The sequence below is a fragment of the Malania oleifera genome, chromosome 1 (assembly GCF_029873635.1).
Source record: "Malania oleifera isolate guangnan ecotype guangnan chromosome 1, ASM2987363v1, whole genome shotgun sequence".
NCBI lineage: Eukaryota > Viridiplantae > Streptophyta > Magnoliopsida > Santalales > Ximeniaceae > Malania > Malania oleifera.
In genome coordinates, this window is record NC_080417.1 from 51814004 (window position 1) to 51834057 (window position 20054).

At 37.9% G+C, this 20054-nt stretch overlaps 1 protein-coding gene across 1 annotated transcript; it reads left to right on the forward strand.

Annotated features, from left to right (window-relative positions):
• Positions 1 to 1658: 1658 nt before the first annotated feature.
• Positions 1659 to 4996, forward strand: LOC131162246 (protein ALTERED PHOSPHATE STARVATION RESPONSE 1-like). Its single transcript, XM_058118567.1, has 5 exons — positions 1659 to 2262; positions 2317 to 2502; positions 2955 to 3178; positions 3806 to 4029; positions 4159 to 4996. The coding sequence occupies exons 1-5, from the start codon at positions 1659 to 1661 to the stop codon at positions 4994 to 4996; spliced, it is 2076 nt and encodes a 691-aa protein (XP_057974550.1).
• The last annotated feature ends 15058 nt before the right edge of the window (positions 4997 to 20054 follow it).

Genomic DNA, 20054 nt, shown 5'->3' on the forward strand with positions numbered 1-20054 from the left:
CATTTTTCTTGGCAAGCATTTGATTTCATGGAGTTCCAAAAAGCAAAAAACAGTAGCTCACTCGAGCACAGAGGTTGAATACAACTCCATTGCAACTGCTACAGTTGAAACAATCCGGTTACATACAGTCTTATATGAGCTCCGAATCTCTCTCTCCCATGCTCCAATCTTATGGTGTGACAACATTGGTGCAACTTACCTCGCAGCCAATCCTGTTTATCACTCTCAGACAAAACACATGGACATCGACATTTATTTTGTCTGTGACCGTGTGGCAACAAAATCTTTAATAATCTCCTTTCTCAGCTCACGGGACCAAATTGCAAACATTTTCACTAAACCTATGGTCTCTGACAAATTTCTTCGTTTTCGGTCGAGCCTTAATGTTATTGACACACCATTGGCCTCGAGGGAGCGTATTAGTATAATTGTACACGATTCTTGTAGCCCCATAACAATGCCCTGTAACTGAAGGCCTCTTTTCCTTTCTCTCTGTAACTATAGGCATCTGTTTTATTATTCCCTCTTAACTCTGTAACTACTTGATTCCTTCCTACTTGTACATATTTATGAGTATTGTAAATTAAATATACAATGAGCATATTCTAGCAATCAGCTCTTTGTGATGGGGCGCAAAAATTTCCACTATACTATCAAAATAAGTGTCATAGAATTTTAAAAAAAAATTATATAAAAAACAAAATAGTGCTCACATAAAAATACATGAACACTGTTTTTTACTAAAAAATGTGCTCAAGCTCTCTTTGATTTCTATTTTTTAAATAGAAAATATAATCAGATTTAAATAAATTTTGATGTTTAGTAGTATTTAATATAAAAAAATATAATAAAATAGATTATTTTTTATTTTTACATTTTTCAAAGAAAATCCTTGATTGAAGGGAACCCAAACAATCAGTCCCCAAACAAGAGCACAAAAACGAATAGGTAAAACCACTATTATATTATGATTTGGGAAATGTGAAGCAGTGCTGCAGTAGCCTTTTCCTCTGGTAAACAAAATGTACTGCACTAGCTGATGACGTGAAAACCATAAACTATGCTCATAAAGTGCATGTGAGAGAGAAATCTAAATAAGTTCTTGATACCTTTGTTCCCCTCAGTATCTTTGTTCTCGGTTTGTTCCCCAGAGTGGGTCTGACAACCCCTAAAATCTCTGCTAAATTTAGCAGACTCTGAAAGTTTAGCAAATTCTATAATGGCCAAATATTGCAGTGAATGAAAAAACTGGAGCCCAAAACTAACCCACATGCCACCTTTTACCGTCTAACCGCCATTTTCTTCCCCCTCACCTCTCCCAACTTGTTTAATTCTCCTGGCCTTGAACAGAGCACTGGTGTTGAAGCAAGAAAACGCCTAAGCTGTTCTTCTTTCCCCTAAAACCCAAGTTAAACCCTGACCCACGTCCAGTTCTAGCTTGACCAGCTTAGTGATATGACTCTCTTCACCATTTGCACACTCATTTTCCCCTAGGAGCTCCACCCTTTCTCCGTTTTCAGCGCAGCCCACCCTCTGTTTCGTCAGGCAAAGATCAGAAATTTGCCCATGTAGACCCCCCCTCTCTTGGTGCGATGTTCATCTTACATCTCTGCTGAAGTTGGGACCTTGGCTATTTTCAATTCGAGCGGAAAGAGAAGATGGGCTGTGTTTCTTCAAAGCCAAGGGAAGAAGACAACGTCGTGTCCCTATGTAAAGACAGAAAACGTCTCTTGAAATCGGCAGTGGAGGGTCGGCATGCCCTCGCAGAAGCCCACTGTAAGTACTACCAGTCGCTCTATTCAGTCGCTGCCGCCATAAGGTTGTTTGTAGCTCGACATTCGTCTCCCTCTTCTCCATTTCTCATCACCTTTGACGCCGCCCAAGATCGAACCTTTGACCCCATGTTGCTGCAGCAGCGGCCATCTCAGTCGACCCACGAAGCCATTGCTTCTGAATCAACAGATTTTGCAGTTTCTAAGGACTCTTTGAAGGTGAAGAATGAAAACAATAGAGAAGAAGAAGGAGAAGAAGGAGAAGGCAGGGCAACGGAGGAGGTTTGTGAGTGTGAGCACTTTTATGGGGCGTTTGCTGGTTGGGACTATTTTAATCCGTTCTATGGTGTGCAAGCAGAGGGAATTGATGGGTTCAGTCAAGGGTCTGATGAAGATCTGAGTTTGATCAGGGAAGAAGAAGGAATTCCAGAGCTGGAGGAAGATGGGGAGAGGAATGAGGGAGGAAAGAGAGAGGTGGTAATGGGGAACAGTGGTGAAGTGGGAAATGGAGATCAGTGTGGGGTTGAAGCTGCAAGGAGTACAGTGGATGATGCTAATGTGAGCCAGGGGGAGCAGGTGGGGCTAGGAATGGATGATGGGAGGGAATTGTTGGAAGCATTGAAGGATGTTGAAGATCACTTTGTTAAGGCTTATGATTCTGGCTTGGATGTTTCTAGGATGCTAGAAGCCAGCAAAGTTCATGGTCAGTCTGGTACGGAGGAAATTAAAGGTGGGTTTTGGTTTTTGCACTTTTCCCTCTTTACATCCCTTTCATTTCATGTTTTGGCTCCCCTTTGTCTTCTGTATTTGCTTTCTGGTTTTCATTTCTATGCGGTTTGATTCTGCTTCCGTGAAAAAACATAAAATATAAAAATAAAGGTCAACTAAACAAATGGGTTCAGTGCTGTGGGAGGCTATGCTTCATTATGTAGTAGGATTGATGAATTTGAAAAATTGCAAAGAACGACACTCTTCCATCATCCTGAATGTTACTTGTCAGTAGTAGAGAAACTACATTCTAGACTAGTGCAAGTTCTATGTTGACTGCTAGAGTAGGAAAAAAAAAAAAAAAAAAAGCTTCTGCATTGCGCTTATAATGAAACAGAGTGTGGCTAGCTGCTGCATTGTGCTGTAATATATAATGCGTTTGATTCAGGCAGTTTGATTTGTTTGTAGGTGCAGTTACCTCAAATAAGCTGTTTGAGTCCATAACATGGGATCCATCCACTTCGTCTCAGTTTTCATCTGGTAAAAGTTTCCTGGCCTCCAGCTCTAAAAGTTCGTCGACATTGACAATTTTCAAGAACGATTTGTTCGATGACTTTGGAGGAATGGAATCTGGTAGTCATTCTCTGACATTGGGAAGGTTATATGCATGGGAGAAGAAGCTCTATGAAGAAGTGAAGGTAATTAAATTTCTAATTATGTATTCTTTCCTTCTTTTCATTTGCTCCTAGTGCTTAGCTCATCTTTTCCACAACTCTTGTTGCATTATCTGATATGGATTGTTAATTAAAAGGAGCCAAGAATGGGAATGCCATCCATATCTGTTCTTGTAGCCTGGTTGTAGATAGACTCGTGATGAATTCACTGACAAATAATGCTATTCATTTCTGTGTTTTATTTGTTTAAGTGATTTATGGACTCAAGGATTTTGATATCCAGTGATCTGTTTGTTGGCCTATTAGGATTCTTAAAATTGTGTTCCGGTAGAAATGTGTGAGCTGGTTCACATATGGAACTATGGGTCTAGTTTTGAGATACGATGCAGACAGCAAAATCCTGAAAAATGCAAAAGCAAAATAACCAATGGGACATAGTTGATGTTGAATATATGAACCTATGGCCGTTGATACAAACAGCAACGCGAGTAAAACTTCAATGCCATGGCAGCTGACTTTGTAAAGACTAAGAACTGTGTTTTGATTTAGAAATTCTTAGGGAAGCAAAATTGACTAGGTGCCAAAAGCATCATTGCAATTATTTAAATTAATTTTTGAATTTGTTTGACCTGTTATCATCTACAACCTCAGGCTGGAGATGAAACCAGGAAAATTTATGAGCGAAAATGCTCAAAATTGAGAAATCAGGATGCGAGGGGAAACTGGACCTACAAGGTGGACAAAACCAGAGCTGAAGTCAGAGATTTATACACGAGGATCCTGGTTGCAGTACGAAGTGCAGAATCAATCTCCAAAAGAATCCAGAAACTAAGAGATGAAGAGTTGCAGCCACAAATATTCGAGCTGCTATATGGGTAAGAACTGGACAAAATTTTGTTGGTTTGATTTGAGAAGCCTAGAATTTTCATTTTTTGTTTTTTTATTTTTTGTTTTTAAATAAAATGGGCTGCAGATTTAACATCTGACTTTGGCTGCATGTGCAGCCTAATGAGGTCCTGGAAGATAATGTTGGAATCCCATGAAGCTCAAAACCAGACCATGTTCGAAGTAAAATTTTTCACCTCTCCTGCTTATGGAAAGTTCTGCAATAACTCCCACCGCCTTGCAACTTTTCAACTCGAGGCTGAGCTTCAGAATTGGCGTGCTTGCTTTGATGCATACGTTAAAGCACAGAAGGCATACATTGAAGCCCTCCGTCGATGGTTATCCAAGTTCATTGCCCCAGAAGTTGAATTTTTCTCAGGAGGCAGGTCTTCACTTCCTCCATGCCAGCAAATTCGCGGCCCAAAATTGCTTGTGGTATGTCATGAATGGTTAAGCTCTTTGGATAAGTTGCCAGACAAGGCAGTATCCCATGCCATGAAGAGTTTTGGCAAGGATATCCGGGCTTTGTGGGTTCAACAGGGCAAGGAACAGCAGCAGAAGAGGAAGGTTGATGGGCTCACAAAGGAACTCGACCAGAGATTTCTTGCATTCCAGAAAGAAGAGAGGAGGGTTCTCGAGTCAAAGCCTTGTAAGCAAGTATCAGATATATATGTACGATATCGTGTTGAATGGTTGATGGAGAGGAAGAATGTGTTGGAAATGTTCAGGCAGAAGCTGGAAGCAGAGAAGGAGGAGCATCATAGAAGCATGCAAGAGACGCAGCGTATCACCGTAAATGGGTTCCAAACTGGTTTTTCTGCAGTTTTCGAGTCTCTCGTTGAGTTCTCACAGGCTTCTCTTAAGATGTGCAGTGACTTGGTGACTTTCAGCGAGAATGCAAAGGTGGGAGATGAAAATAGTAGCAACCCTTTTTATGTAAACGGGATGGGATCTTAGATCGAGGTCAATAACAGATGAAATAGGGAGCCAAAAGGTATAAAGATTTTTGAGAAATCCATCCCAAGACAAAAGTGAAGGTTCTGAATGCCAGGTTTATAAGTTCCTGGGATAATTCTCGAGTGGTAATGTAAATTATTACATCAAGTCAAAGCAGCTCGCTGAGACAAACATACTTATACTAGAGGTTCTTATGAGCAGTTAAATAATTTATTTTTCATCAAATGTGTTCAGATTATACCATTTGTGTCCGTGTATACCCTTTGGAAAGCTTGGATTTCAGGATCTTGTAGCAGAGAGCAGGGACTGAAGCTCACCGATACGCACAAGTTGAGCTGAAGCTCACAGACAAGCCTAAGTTCAGTGCACAACACGAGCATTTCGTATCCATGAAGTTATGACAAAAGAGCACAAAAACATCACTAATCTGAGATGGGGTTCTGCATTAATTGCCCTTTCAGAACACTTGCTTTTTAGATATCACGCATTTATTTATCCACTTTTTGTGATGGTTGCTACACTTACCTGGAAAATCAAGAAATTTACATTTTCATATTTGATTATTAAAGAAAATAAGAAAGAAAATAAAAAATATATTAAAATATATTAATAAATTTTTATTTATTTTTTATTAAAAGAGAGTGGTACTTTCATTTATTTATTAATATACCTTCACTTTTAGCGGAGGAATATCCTGATTATAAGTTAAAACAAATCAACCAAAGTTAGGACAAATAAAATTAAACATAACTAACAAATGAGATAAAAATATAAAAACAACTAAAATCAAAATGAAATGCATCAAACGAAACTGTAGAATTGAACTAACGACGAACGGAAACGAGACCCTACATATCCATCCAAAGGATACCTTTCAGATAACGTGATAGAATGTGTTGTTCTTCATAGATTACATTGTTTCTCATTTCTCCTTCTTTAGTAAGAAAATCAGCCGCATTATTGTCTTCTCTATATTGATACATCTCCATGACATTCACCCCTTCTAACTCTGCCACGAGCTCCTCCCAAAATTTCCAAAGATACCACAAAGTACATCTACCTTTCCGAAGCCAATCAACTACAATTCGTGAATCACTTTTAATAATCACATTAACATAACGCAAACGTTTACACAAACGAATTCCTTCCCTGACTACTTTTAATTTCGCACTATTATTCGTAACATTACCAAAATAACTTGAAAAAACTACTTTTACCATGCCATGGCAATCCCAAATAATTCTTCCACCTCCTGAAGTACCCGAATTGCCCCTACAACTCCCATCACAATTAAGTTTTATCCACCCTACTGGAGGTTTAACCAACAAAATAATTTTTCCAAACTTGTTGCAAACTCCCTGATGCTTAATTTGAAACTTATTCAAAATCTCAATGTCCGACATCTTCAATTTTTGAAAAGAATTGGTGCTCTCTGCAATAAAACTAACCTAGAATCGAACACTTCTCCACATTTGATTTGCATTTGGATAAACTTCTTCCATTCTCGCTTTACATCTTCGACACTAGAGGCACCACGTAATCAAACATGGAATCAACCCAATTAAAATACCTCTAATAGACGATTTTTGAGCATAGTGGAACCAATTTGCCATTTTGCTTTTCTAGGGAAGAGATCGTTGGAAAGGAATCCCCAACGCCACACTAGCCCGACGTCAAACCTCTAAAGCCACCTCACCTAAAGAAAAAATATGATCAATGTTTTCCTGGCTTCTCTGAACGCAGCAATCACAAGCCGAAACTATCGATATTCCTTTGGTCTGAATTCTATCATCTACAGTCAAGCATCTAAACCAGGCTCTCCATAAACACATTGAGATTCTTCTAGGCAATAAAGAATGCCAAAACCAGTCATTCCACAAAAAATTATCACTTCTGCTCCTCACTGCCTCCCAAGCCGTTTTTGCAGAAAAATTACCTTCTAGGGTAGGCTTCCAGACAAAAATATCTTGCCCACTTTTACCCGCCAGCACCTGATGCAAAAATTCTCTTGTTTTATCAACACCAACCAATTTCCGTACTAAATCATAGTTTCAATTATTATTTAGCCAACAATCTTTAATACACAGTTTCTTGTTCAAAATATCATCAGTTCTCATAAATAACGGGCCTGATGACAACCACCTGTCGAACCAAAAAGAAGAGTTCCCACCTCTCACCAAAATTTTAACATTTTCCATAACTTCTGGAATGGTAGCCATAATTGATTTCCAAAACCGAGAGTCATTTGGTCACCCCTTCCTTATTAATAAATGATCATTTCTACAATATTTAACTCTGAAAAAACCTGCCCACAGATTGTTAGAAGTGAGCAAATTTCATGAGAAGAGATTTCTAAACTTCCTTAAGATCTCTTAGGCCCAGACCCCCTTCCGAGGTAGGTTTACAAATTTCCCGCCAAGAGCACCAATGAATCTTCCTTTTATCTTTCACCTCTCCCCATAAAAAATTAGAAAGAAGAGAGTTAATGCGAGAATATATGACCTACGAAACCTTAATAACAGACATCAAATGAATAGGCATGCTAGACAACACATGTCTTAATAAAATCAATCTTCTACCTTACGATAGCAACTTAGATTTCCACCCTACAATTTTATTTCTAATCTTCTCCACAAGAGGCTCCAATGTCCTGGAAGACAATCTTCCAAACATCAAAGGCACACCCAAATATGTAATAAGGAATTTACCTTCTATGAAACCCGTGATTCTCAATAAACCACGCTTCCGAGTGGGAGTGATGTATTTTGACAGGAATAACACTAACTTAGTCTTACTGATTTTTTGACCCGACCACTTCTCATACCTTTCCAGAGCATAAACTAAATTTCTAATAGACCTCTTCCCACCATTCACAAAAATAAGAATATCATCCACATATAACAAATGCGAAACCAATGGGGTCCCAATCGGATGATTAAATTTACCAATCCGACCAGTCTCATAGTTTTTCCTAAACAACCTTGTCAAAACCTCCTCCATTATGATGAATAAATAAGGAACGAGTGGATCCCCTTGCCGCAAGCCTCTCGTAGATTGAAAAATACCCTTTAAAGGTTTCGTTCATCAAAACAGAAAACCATAGGGACTCTACACTATTTTTTATGAGCTTACAAAACCTCTCAGAGAAACCAAACGCCTTAAGAACCTCAAGAAGAAAATTCCAATTCACTCTGTCATAAGCCTTAGTCATATCGAGTTTTATCATCACATTGTCGCCAACTATTTTTTTGTGCAAAGACTAAATCATTTCTTGAGCTAGTGTAATATTTTCAAAAATACTTTGCCAAGGAATAAAAGCGCCTTGTTCATGCGAAACCAACTTATCAACAACCTCGGTTAGTATAAAAACAATAATCTTGGAAAAAATTTTATAAGCCACAGAACATAAACTAATAGGCCGGAATTTATCAAAGCTAGAAGGATTATCCACCTTCGGAATTAAAATAATAAATGAAGAGGAAAAAAACTTGGAAAGAGTAATGCCCTGAAAAAAATCCATTGCCGCATCCAAGAGATCTTTTTTTACAATGTCCCAGCAAGACTTATAAAATTCAAATCCAATTTCATCCGGTCTCGGTCTGCTTTCTTTGGGAATAGAGAACACCGCTCTTTTAACTTCTTCTTCTGTTGGTTCGACACATAGGAAATTATTATCAACATCTAAAATTTGCCTTTGAATTAACTCGAAGACATCGCATGGTTCAACCATTGAAGACTTTGAAAGAAAATTATGGAAAAAAACAGTTGCCTCGTTATGAATTGCTTCTGCACCCTCCAATATCCTCCCATCGTTCAGAACCATATAGTCTATATGACTCTTATTCCGGTTTTAATTGATAACTGAATGAAAGAATTTAGAGTTTTGATCCCCCTCAGTCAACCATTTTTTTTTCGCAATTTGTCCTAGGCGAGATGCTTCCCTCTTCTCCCACACCTGAATCTCCACCGTAGTCAAGTAATCAGCTTCGACGTCCTCAGAAAAACCTGCTTGTAGTTGATTTTTTAGATATTCCATCCTTTCCTCAAGAACTTTTAAATTTTCTTCCACTCTCCCAAAGACATTTTTATTCCATGCACGTAATGCAACTTTAGTTCTCTTAAGGCGAATAGCAAGTTTTAGAAGACCCGAGGCTGAGTCATTCTTGATCCAGACATCTTTAACGTACGGCAAAAACATATTATGCAAGCTCCACATATTCAAGAACAAATATAGGGTAGGGCCATACCGGGAGAAAGATGTATTTGTATACACCACCATAGGGCTATGATCTGATGATTTCCGACTCAAATATTTGAATTGAGCCAAACCATATAGGTTGGAAAACCTATTATTAATAAGAACATGATCAAGCTTAGACCAACTACGAGCCACCCCTTCATGGCCATTGCACCACGACATTCGTGAGCCTGTGTTTGATAAATCAAAGAGACCACAATGATGTAAGTAGTCATTAAACTCCATCATAGGTAACAGTGGTCTTGGATTTCCACCAATTCTTTCAGTATCCGTTCGAATCACATTAAAATCACCCATGACCAACTAAGGAAAATTTGATTGGTACTCCTCCTGTTGCCATCATAACTCTCTTCTTTCAATATAAGAGCATTTGGCATAGACAAAACTCACTAAAATTCTTTGTCCATCCTTAAAAAACCACCCAGAAATCTTCTGAGTCGCGATTGAAATCACCTCAAAGGCATTTATATCCTTCCGAAATAGCCACAATTTACCGCCTTGATTTTCATTAGATATAAAATGGTAATAATTCAAAACATTACCTAGTATTACCATCCGCAAACGGTTCTGAAATAGCAAACAACCCAACATTAAACTTTTTAATTAGTTTCTTTAACTTGCCTCTAGACCTGCCCAACCCCCTAATATTCTAGAAAAGAATTGTGCCCGTCATAAATTTAATTTATGCGGTCGGATGAGAACCCTCTGAGATTTCCTCACCAATTTTTTTACGAAAATCCATCCCTGCCCTGTATCAGACTCATACATTTTTTCTTTGCCCTTTAAAACTGATATTTCACTTTCTACCCTCTCAGACGAATAACCCCGAGCCAATTCCTCCTGTTCCAAACCTTGGTCCCCACCTTCAGTTAGTTTAGAACTATCCACGTGATCCACTTCCTCTTGAGATAGGGGTTCATCATTTGAAACTTGAGGATCATCATCACATCTGACTTCTTCACACTCCCCTTCATTCCTCTCTATTGAATCTTTATTCCCATTATTTTCTAATGCTCTCTGCGGTATATTAGAGTTTTGCCTTGCATGATCCCCTTTTTCTTAAACTACAAGAATCTACGCTATTTCAGGGCCCCTATCATTAATCTGCTTCATCATATGCACATTACTGGGTCCTACTTCTTGCACCACCTTCTTTGTCCCTTTATCCATGTCAGTATTGGTTTCTATTACACCGTCATTAGTCTTTGGTTTCTATATCTTTTTTTCTTTATATTTTTCATCCTCCCTTCGCTTCTCTCCTACCCTGCAAATAATCAAGGTATGTCCTTGCCTACAACATTTAGAGCAGAAAAAACTCATCTTTTCATATTTGGCCTCTTGCCAAATACATTGTTTTGAAGATAAAATAAGAGGAAATCCCTTTACCTGCTTCATTGTTAGATCAATTTCCACGCAAATACGTGCCCCCGATGCTCTCGTACGATTGATTGTTACATTATCAGTTCCAAGATAATGACCAAAACGAGTCACTATTATTTGGAGAAAATCCATTCGATAAAGATGCATTGGTAACCCCGGTAAGAAAATCCATTGAGGAGCCAATGGGGATTCTTTTTTGGTATCAAAATCCTTCGTCCACTTGAACATCCGAAAAGAATTGTCTTCCATCGTTCTACCATCCCTTACCCAACCATGTAGAAAGTCACGTTCGTTTTTCATATGAACTAACACGTGATAATCATCCATAACACTGATCATTGGAATTTTCGTCAAACCCCACGTTTTCACAATCAAAAGCCGAATTTTATCAATAGATGGCCGATTCCTCAAAAAATTCATTACTAATGCAAAACGAAATTCTTCCTCAGCCTTAACCATCTCTGCCTCTGAGAAAATAAATCTCAATTCCCCATTGATATTAATGGGCAATCTCATAGGAATTTTGAACGCAGGCATCTCCACTTTTTTACTCACAATTTGCACATATGACTGCACCCCGGGACTAGCCTGGACGGCATTCCCTACCGATGGTGCGGCCATTGGCAGGGGACAACACTGTATTGCAATACATTGAGATTAAAGCCAAACTTTTCTAAATGGAAAAGAGACTAACTTGCATTGTTTGGTGACTCCCTAAGTAGCGACGACTTGCAGTTTCCATGATCTGTCCTCGACGGCGACGACTCGCAGTTTTTGGCACAGATCGTTGTTTTGTGCTACCCTTCGTGTGTCTCCTCAGAAAACAACAAAGCTTGAGTCTTGGCGTTCGCTTCACAGGGAAAAGCGGTGACAGCAATGGGACAAACGCAGTGGCAGCTCTGGGAAGCGGCTAGCTGAGCTAGAGAGTGAAGGTTATCGAAGGTGTGGATTAGGTGTCAACGAAATAGTTGGAGTTGGTGATGAAAAGGGTGGGTCAGAGAAAGGTAGTCGAGGAGGGAGGGAGGGCTGACGTAGTTGGGGTCAACTCCGACGACGGAGGCGAGGGTCGTCGGGGCGGGGAAAAAGAAGAGGTCGGAGTGGAGGCCGAGGTCTTCGTGTAAAAAAGGGAATCGGCGATGCGAGCTCTTCGTGGGCGGGGCACAGATCTTGGCTCCGGCGATCGTGGTGATTCGCCAAATTTTCACATCTTTACAGCTTCTTTGTAGGGGCGGGGACTACTGGAGGATATCATCGATGGAGAGTGAACCGACGCTATTGACGACAACGGTGCAATGGGCGTGACGATGGTGACGGCGTTGGGTGACGACGGTGACTAGGTTACAATAGGCGCAAAAGCGCTGGGCGCGACTGCTGGGCACGATGGCACAGGGCGCAACGTTGATGGCGTGGCTGTGGAAGATAGAAACCCTAGGACGAAGGTCTACTTTTCATAGTTCAAAAAAATCCAGAATTGTGTTGAGTTATTATTAACAAAAAATGTTAATGATGTATAAAATCAAAAAAATTTATTAACGAAAATTTGATTTTATACATCATTAAAAATTTTTGATTTTATACATCATTAACATTTAGTTTTTCTTAATTTTTGATTATATTAAAATAAATTTTTATTTTTGATAGTAATTAATAGAAAAGAAAAATAGTTTCTTCCTTATTTTTATTTTCTTTCATTTTTCCAAAAAAAATTTTTGATCCAAACGTGCCAATAGATTTTTGAGATATGATGGAAAGCACACAAATTACAGTACTCGTTTAGCTTCGGAGGCTCACGGCAATTGATTTCTTTGCTCAAAACCGAACCTTATCAACTTTCAAGGGGGCGTTTAATATCACAATAAAAAATTATGAAAACTAAAAACTAAAAATATATATAAATTAAAATCCAGCAGCGTGTTTGGTTATTATAAATTTAAAATTTGATTGAACAAATGATTATTTTTGTTTTTGAGTTCAATAACAATTGAAAAATATGACAAATAATAAAAGCAAAAATTAAAATTAAAATTAAAATTTTTATAATAAAAATAAAAACTATTATAGTTATTTCATTTAATTACTATCAATCAATCTTCACTTTACTGGGATAATTGTCGTAAAATTAATAAGTATGTCTTTTTAAATGAATTTCAAAGTTTTTTTTTAAAAAAATTATGGATATGTTATTTTAATTATGCTTATTTGTATGGCTATTTTACCTTAATTTAATTAAAAATATAGTTTTTTTATTTTTTCCAAAAATAGTTGAAAATTTTGATAATGAAAAATAAAAAATTGATGGTGTAAACAAATGTGTTTTTATGATCTATTTCCTAAATATGTACTGCTACTTTTGGAGCTTTAAATTTGGAAATCTATACAAATTCAACCAAACTCACCTTATATTTGACAACTTGAAATTCAAACCTTAAATTTAGATTTATATAAATTTAGACAAAATATAATAATAATAATAATAATAATAATAATAATAATAATAATAATAATAATACAGTGAATGTCGTTTCAATTCAAATGTTCAAATGAAAGTCCTAAAATTCATCTCCCAACGTTTGTATAATCATGGATTATATTTTTTTTCAAAGAAAAAAGACAATTTAAATCTAAAAAGCACCAATCCACAGTTCCAAATGCTGCATAAAATAATTGAGTTTTTTCCTATTTTATTATTAAAATAAAATAAAATATTAAATAATACTTTATTTAAGAGAAAATTTCCCAAACTGATGCTCACACAATCCCGCAGCTTGGTGCTGCGAGAGTTAAAGCTCCATCGAGTGGGAAGGTGACGCATAGCACGGGACTGAGTAAATCTTGTAGCACCAAGCTTGGAGATTTAAAGTTCCAGTGAGCGGGAAGATGACGCGTAGCACAGGGCTGAACAAATCTCGTAGGACCAAACTACAAGATTTGTTGCGCATAAGTTCCGTGAGCTGACGCGTGGCAAATCTCGCAAGTTGGTCCTGCGAGATTTGCTTCACCCATTCTTCTGCCCCTTCCCCCTTCAATTTTATTTGCGTTGCATAGCAGCCAACACCAGTGCAGCAGAGAGCAGAGGTCGGACGCTGCAGGTTACCGTTGGCGAACTTTGCTGGGTTACCATTGCTGCTCATGAACATTGCTGGTAGAAGTTGCTTGAGGAGGAAGATTATAAAAGGGGGAGATGGGGTAAGGCCTTTGAAACCCTAAGCTCATGATTTTTTGAATTGAAAATACATATTCTTTGATTGATTGGTTGATTTGTTAGTATGCATTATTTAGTCCGAATTACCTTCAATTCATTGATTGAAGGTTTTTATTTCAAATTCCCAAATTTGAGGTATGTATTTTAATTATGTTCAATTTTCCATTTAATTTTTAATTTGATGTATATATTTTAATTTTGTTCAATTTTCCATTTAATTTTTCAGTTTGAGGTATGTATTTTAATTTTGTTCAGTTTTCCATATTGATAATTTTAGATCCAATGCATATAGTTCAACAAGCATGAGATGATATATTGAAATTAGATCCAATAATTAATAGATGATTTTTTTCTTAATTTTAAAATTGAATTATATTGCATTAATAATTAATATGTTAAAATATATGATTAGTTTCTAATATGTTTTACACTAAAATTAAAAATATTTTTAATTAAAATTTTAATTGATAATTATGTTCTTATTATTTTAACTAACATTAAAATGTTTTTATTAAATGATAATAATAAATATATTATTCTGTAATAAAAAATAATCGTATTCTTGATATATATATATATATATAACATGTGATTGTCATATTTTATATGTATGAATTACATACTATGATTGTCATATCTTGTGTATATGTATATACATACTGTAGGAATTCTATTTTCAATGGATTTTTGTTTCTTGAATAGCTTGTTTGATCTTATGTTTCATATTTTTTGTGTCTATGAATTCCATCTTATGTTTGATCCTATGGTAGATAAAAGTGATACAGTGCTAATTGAATTATATTTTTTGAAATGAGTTTATATAAATGGCTTAAAACTTCTCAAATTGTAGTTTAATTATTTTAAATTATATTGTATTTATATGTAATAAATATGTAAACATGTAAAAATAAATAGCAAATTCAATCACATTCTTCTTAATTATATTCTATACGTGTGTTTGAAAGAATGAATAGTTTCATGACAAATTATAAGTAGAATGTGAATCATTGCGTGATTGAACTATGTATCCTCGTGTTAATGTCATGATTTTATTAGAAAAAGTTCCATAAATTTGTCAAGATTCCATTTCTCATCTATTTAAGTTACGTATCAAGATTGTTAGTACTTAGGTGACAAAGCGAAGGGGTGAAAATTATTTATTTAGTTTAGAGGTTTCATTTAAAAATTAAAAATCAAGCAACTTAGTTTTAATATAACTTATTTAATTCTTAATCGAACAAAAAATTAATAATAAATTTGAGTGACATTTGGATCTGAATGTCTCCTGTATGGCTGATGCAGTGATGTGAATTGCATGCTGGTAGATATTATAAGTTCTCGCATGCTCAGACTATGTTATTACATTGCTTGCAAACTGTGACAACTCGAATAAAAATGGAATTTAAATAATAAAGAGGAAAGGAATAACCGATGGAATCATCAGGGCTTTGCCGACGAACACAGGGGATTCGTCGACAAGGGTATAAGAGAATTTTTCAATGAAAGCAAGATTCGTTGACGAGGAGATGCCGAGAAAGATTTTGAGTTGTCTAAATTTCGTCGACGAGGAGTGGATTTTGTCGACGAAATTATTGAAGGACTCTTCGACGAATGACGTGGCTCGTTGACGAATCCAGTTCTATAAATATCAAAAATCTGGATTTTAACTTCACAATTAAGCAAACACTTATCCTCTCTCTCCTCCCTTCAGTTCTCTCTCTCTCTCTCTCTCTCTCATTGATTTTGGGCTAGATTTACGCCGGATCGACAATCCGAAGTCACCACGACGCTCTTGGGTAAGTTCTCTCCAAATCTGCCAAAGCGGATCGTTGGTGAAACTAAGTTGGAAATCATCCCTGAGTTAAGGTAAGACTTTTTAAGCCAAATTTGGTCTTATGGTAGTTATAGGAAATAATGTACACATGGAAATACTGAAGTTTAATACTGAAAGTTTTCAGTTTCAGGGTATTGATCAGGAAATCCTACTGGGGGAGGGGTAGACCAGGATATTTTAAGGACTTTCTCAGTAGCCAGGTAAGGGAATAAACTAAAGCAGTTATTTTTTCACACGTATTATTATTATTATCAGCAAAGAAATGGTTAGTAAATATGTATGATTCTTGTATATTACTGAGAAAATATGTGTTACTAGAAAAATATTGCTGTTGTACGAGAACTGGGATTTAAAAATGGAAATACATGATTTACCCAACTTGTGTGGCATGAATGTTATTTTATATGAAAAATATTATAATATGAAAGATTTTACGAGTAAAGCATGTTTTCAGGGATTGCATAATAATGCAGTAAATGATAATTTTGAAATACATGATAAATGATTTACTTTTAGAATGATATGTAGATATGTTCGGCACGAGGCCGTAATTACGATATGTTCGGCATGAGACGGTAATTATGATATGTTCGGCACGAGGCCGTAATGATGTTATATATGATCATGTATTATATGTTATCAAAACCCGGATGTTAGTTTAGTTCAGTTCAGGGGCTTGGTACTGTAGCTTATAGATCAGATGTTTATGATCATATTAGTGCTAACCACCCCACGAGGGGGTGGGAGATGGATAGTCGATGTGGCTTTCAGTAGAGTGTGGACGTCCACTTGGTAGTCCGAACCAGGGTGTGGCAGGCCCATCGTACTTACAGACATATTTGACTCGACAGTGATTGGCCAGCCATTGTCGGGTCTCGCCTTCGGGCTGCACAACCCATTATGGGGAGTAATACATGACACCAGCTAGCTATTCATCCTGGCTATGTTTTTAGTATTATCAGTACAACAGATGTTTACATACGGTATGATTTAGCAACAATTATGAAAGTATATGATTATTCAGCACATTATGATAAATGTCTCCAGACATATAAAATGTACTATATATGTATAATTACATTAAATATTTATGTTGCCACACAGTTGTATTTAGTTTATTTTCTCTTACTGAGAAGTGTCTCAGCCCCGAACTTTAAATGATTTTCAGGAAACCCAGAGAGACCGGCGGGTCAAGGCCGTCATTAAATGATTAGAGCTTCCCTACTAGAAAGGTAAGCGTTGAACTAGGATTAGGAGATTTTTTTTATATGATCCTAGTGTTATTTTGACTTTTTGGAGGTTGTATATAGTAACAGTATTTTGATGATATAGTAAACTCTGGTATTATGTTTTATGGTTGGATGTTTGAGATTTTATACTTGCTGCAGCTTAGGTTTCCGTTGTAATTGACAAGTGTCCCTGTTACCCACGGGTTCGAGTCGAATTTTTTATGTAATTTGTTACATTTTATATTAAGAAATTGAGGTCGTTACATTTGGTATCAGAGCCTAGGATACTAGGTTCTGTAGACTCTTGAGTGTAGCAGTAATAATACCAGTATATAGGATAAAGGAATTTGAGGTATGATTTTGTAGTCTAGATGCAGGACTTCCGTGGTGGTTTGTGTGATTTTCCTAAGGTGACGATTTCAGAATAGTCGTTGTAAACTATCGTCGGGTTGGGTATCTAGGTTGCAGGATTGAACTTTGAATTGAGATCAAGAGAGATGAATTAATTAGGAGAATATACTATATGAGTTGAGTGATATGTATAGAGAAGGAGGTTTTGAGTTAAGTTACTTGTTTTTCAGGATGGACCTCGGTGGCAATAGTGCCCACGCCAGTGGAAGTGAGGGTGCTAGACCTTCAGGCACTGCGGGTAGTGATTCAGATGCCATTTTACATAGCGTGGCACAGCAGGTTATGGCAGAAATTGTCAGGAGTTCGAAGGAACCAAGTGGTCCATCGGCAGGCCATGGTAGCTCGATAGAGAAGTTTATAAAGATGAATCCTTCGGCTTTATCAAAAGGGATAGATCCTGCAGTTGCTGAAAATTGGGTGCAGGAGATAAAGAAAATATTTGCAGTGCTGCAGTGCTCAGAGGAGTAGAAGGTGTTGTTTGCCACCTACAGACTGACTCGAGAGGCTGAGAGATGGTGGTCAGCAGTGAGACTTTTAGAGCAGCAGAGGACTATACCTGTGGAGATGACGTAGGAGTGGTTTAAAGAAATATTCTTCAACAGGTATTTTCCAGCCTTGTCCAAGGAGGCTAAGATTGAAGAGTTCCTGAATTTGAAGCAGGGACAGCTATCAGTGCAGCAATACGCGGCGAGATTCATCGAGTACATCATTCTAGATGAGGTGAAGAAGGTACGAAAGTTTGAGAAAGCCCTGAGGAGAGAAATATGCAAGTAGGTATCGATTCTAAAGTTACAGGATTTTGCTGAATCAGTGGATAGAGCCACTATAGCAAAGATTGGTGAGCGATTGGAGGCTGAGGAGCAGAGGCAAAAGAAGAGATCCATACCTTCTGGTTCCCAGCAGGGGGTTGGACGTGGTTCATGGAAGAGAGGTGGCTATTATAGAGACCGGAGACAAGAGACCGGGAATCGTAGTTTCCAAGGTGTGCAGCCATCTCCAACTTTCCCATCTTGCGAGAAGAGACACCTAGGGGAGTGTCGTGCCGGGCGAGGTGTCTGCTACAGGTGCAGGGAGCTAAGACATATGATGAGGGAGTGTCCGACACAGATGGGGTGCTACTCATGCTCCTCCAAATGCCACGAGGAGGCCAGCAGAGGAATATGGCCCCAGCCAGGGTTTTCGCTTTGATGCCGGGCGATGCTGAGGCGGCCGACGATGTGGTAACAGGTACGGTGAATATGTTTTCATTTAAAGTTATTGCACTTTTTGTTTCGGGTGCCACACATTCGTTTGTGTCCTTGGGGTGTGTTAAATTATGTGGGGTGGAAACGCAATCATTAGATGTCGAGTTATTAGTGGCGACACCGATCGGGTCAGCAGTGAGATGTAGTAGAATGCTCCGTGGTTGTCCAGTTGATGTTCAGGGGAGAATTTTATCTGCTGATTTGGTGGTATTGGATATGCACGATTTTGATATCATTTTCGGCATGGATTGGCTAGCAGCTAATTCTGCTATTATAGATTGTCGTGCAAGGGAAGTGATATTCAGACCTCCAGGGAAATCAGAATTTAGATTTACAGGGTCATGAGTGCAATCCTTACATCAGATGGTCTCAACCGTTCATGCAAGGAGACTGCTCCAGGATGGTTGTATGGGATCCGTGGCTTTTGTAAAGGAAATTTCAAAAAATGAATTGAAGCTTATTAATACGCCTGTGGTGAAAGAATTAATGGACGTATTCCCAGATGAATTACCAGGTTTGCCACCTGATCGTGAGGTAGATTTTCTTGTTGATCTACTTCCAGGTACAGCGCTGATTTCTAAAGCACCATACCAAATGGTGCCAGCAGAGTTGGCAGAATTGAAAGGTCAATTGCAGGACTTGCTTGATAAGGGCTTCATACGACCTAGTGTATCGCCGTGGGGAGCTCCAATGCTATTTGTAAAGAAGAAGGACGGGTCTATGAGGATGTGCATAGATTACAGAGAGATTAATAAAGTGATAATCAAGAACAAGTATCCTTTACCCCATATCGACAACTTATTCGATCAGCTCCAAGGTACACGGGTGTATTCCAAGATCGATCTCAGGTCAGGCTACCATCAGGTAAAGGTGAGATCGGAGGACGTATCGAAGACGGCTTTCAGGACTAGATATGGGCATTATGAGTTTCTGGTTATGCCATTTGGTCTGACGAATGCTCCTACGATATTTATAGATTTGATGAATATGATTTTTCATCCATACTTAGATCAGTTTGTAGTTGTTTTTATTGATGATGTATTAGTCTATTCAAGGAGTTATGAGGAGCACGAGATGCATCTGAGGCGGGTTTTGCAGATGCTTAGGGAGAAGAAGTTGTATGCAAAATTCAGTAAATGCGACTTCTAGCTCGAGAAAGTTGTGTTTTTGGGGCATGTAATCTCAGGGGATGGAATTTCTGTAGATCTAAGTAAGATTGAGGCGGTGGTGAACTGGGCTAAACCGAGGAACGTCTAGGAGATCAGGAGTTTCTTGGGGTTAGCTGGTTATTATCGTCTTTTTTTCGAAGGGTTCTCAACTTTATCAGGGCCTCTGACACGACTGACTAGGAAGAATGCTATATTTGAATGGGATGATAACTGTGAACAGAGTTTTTAGGAGCTGAAGCAGAGGTTAGTCACAGCGCCGGTATTGATCATCCCATCTGGGGGTGAGGGTTATACTATTTACAGTGATGCGTCCTTGAAAGGACTTGGCTGT

What these genes read in the sequence shown, in the direction of transcription:
- LOC131162246 (XM_058118567.1), top strand. Translation starts at nt 1,659, where the DNA reads ATGGGCTGTGTTTCTTCAAAGCCAAGGGAAGAAGACAACGTCGTGTCC. An exon ending in AGAGGTGGTAATGGGGAACA is followed by an intron (nt 2,263 to 2,316) that starts GTGGTGAAGTGG and finishes CAAGGAGTACAG; the next exon opens with TGGATGATGCTAATGTGAGC. An exon ending in TGGTACGGAGGAAATTAAAG is followed by an intron (nt 2,503 to 2,954) that starts GTGGGTTTTGGT and finishes TTGTAGGTGCAG; the next exon opens with TTACCTCAAATAAGCTGTTT.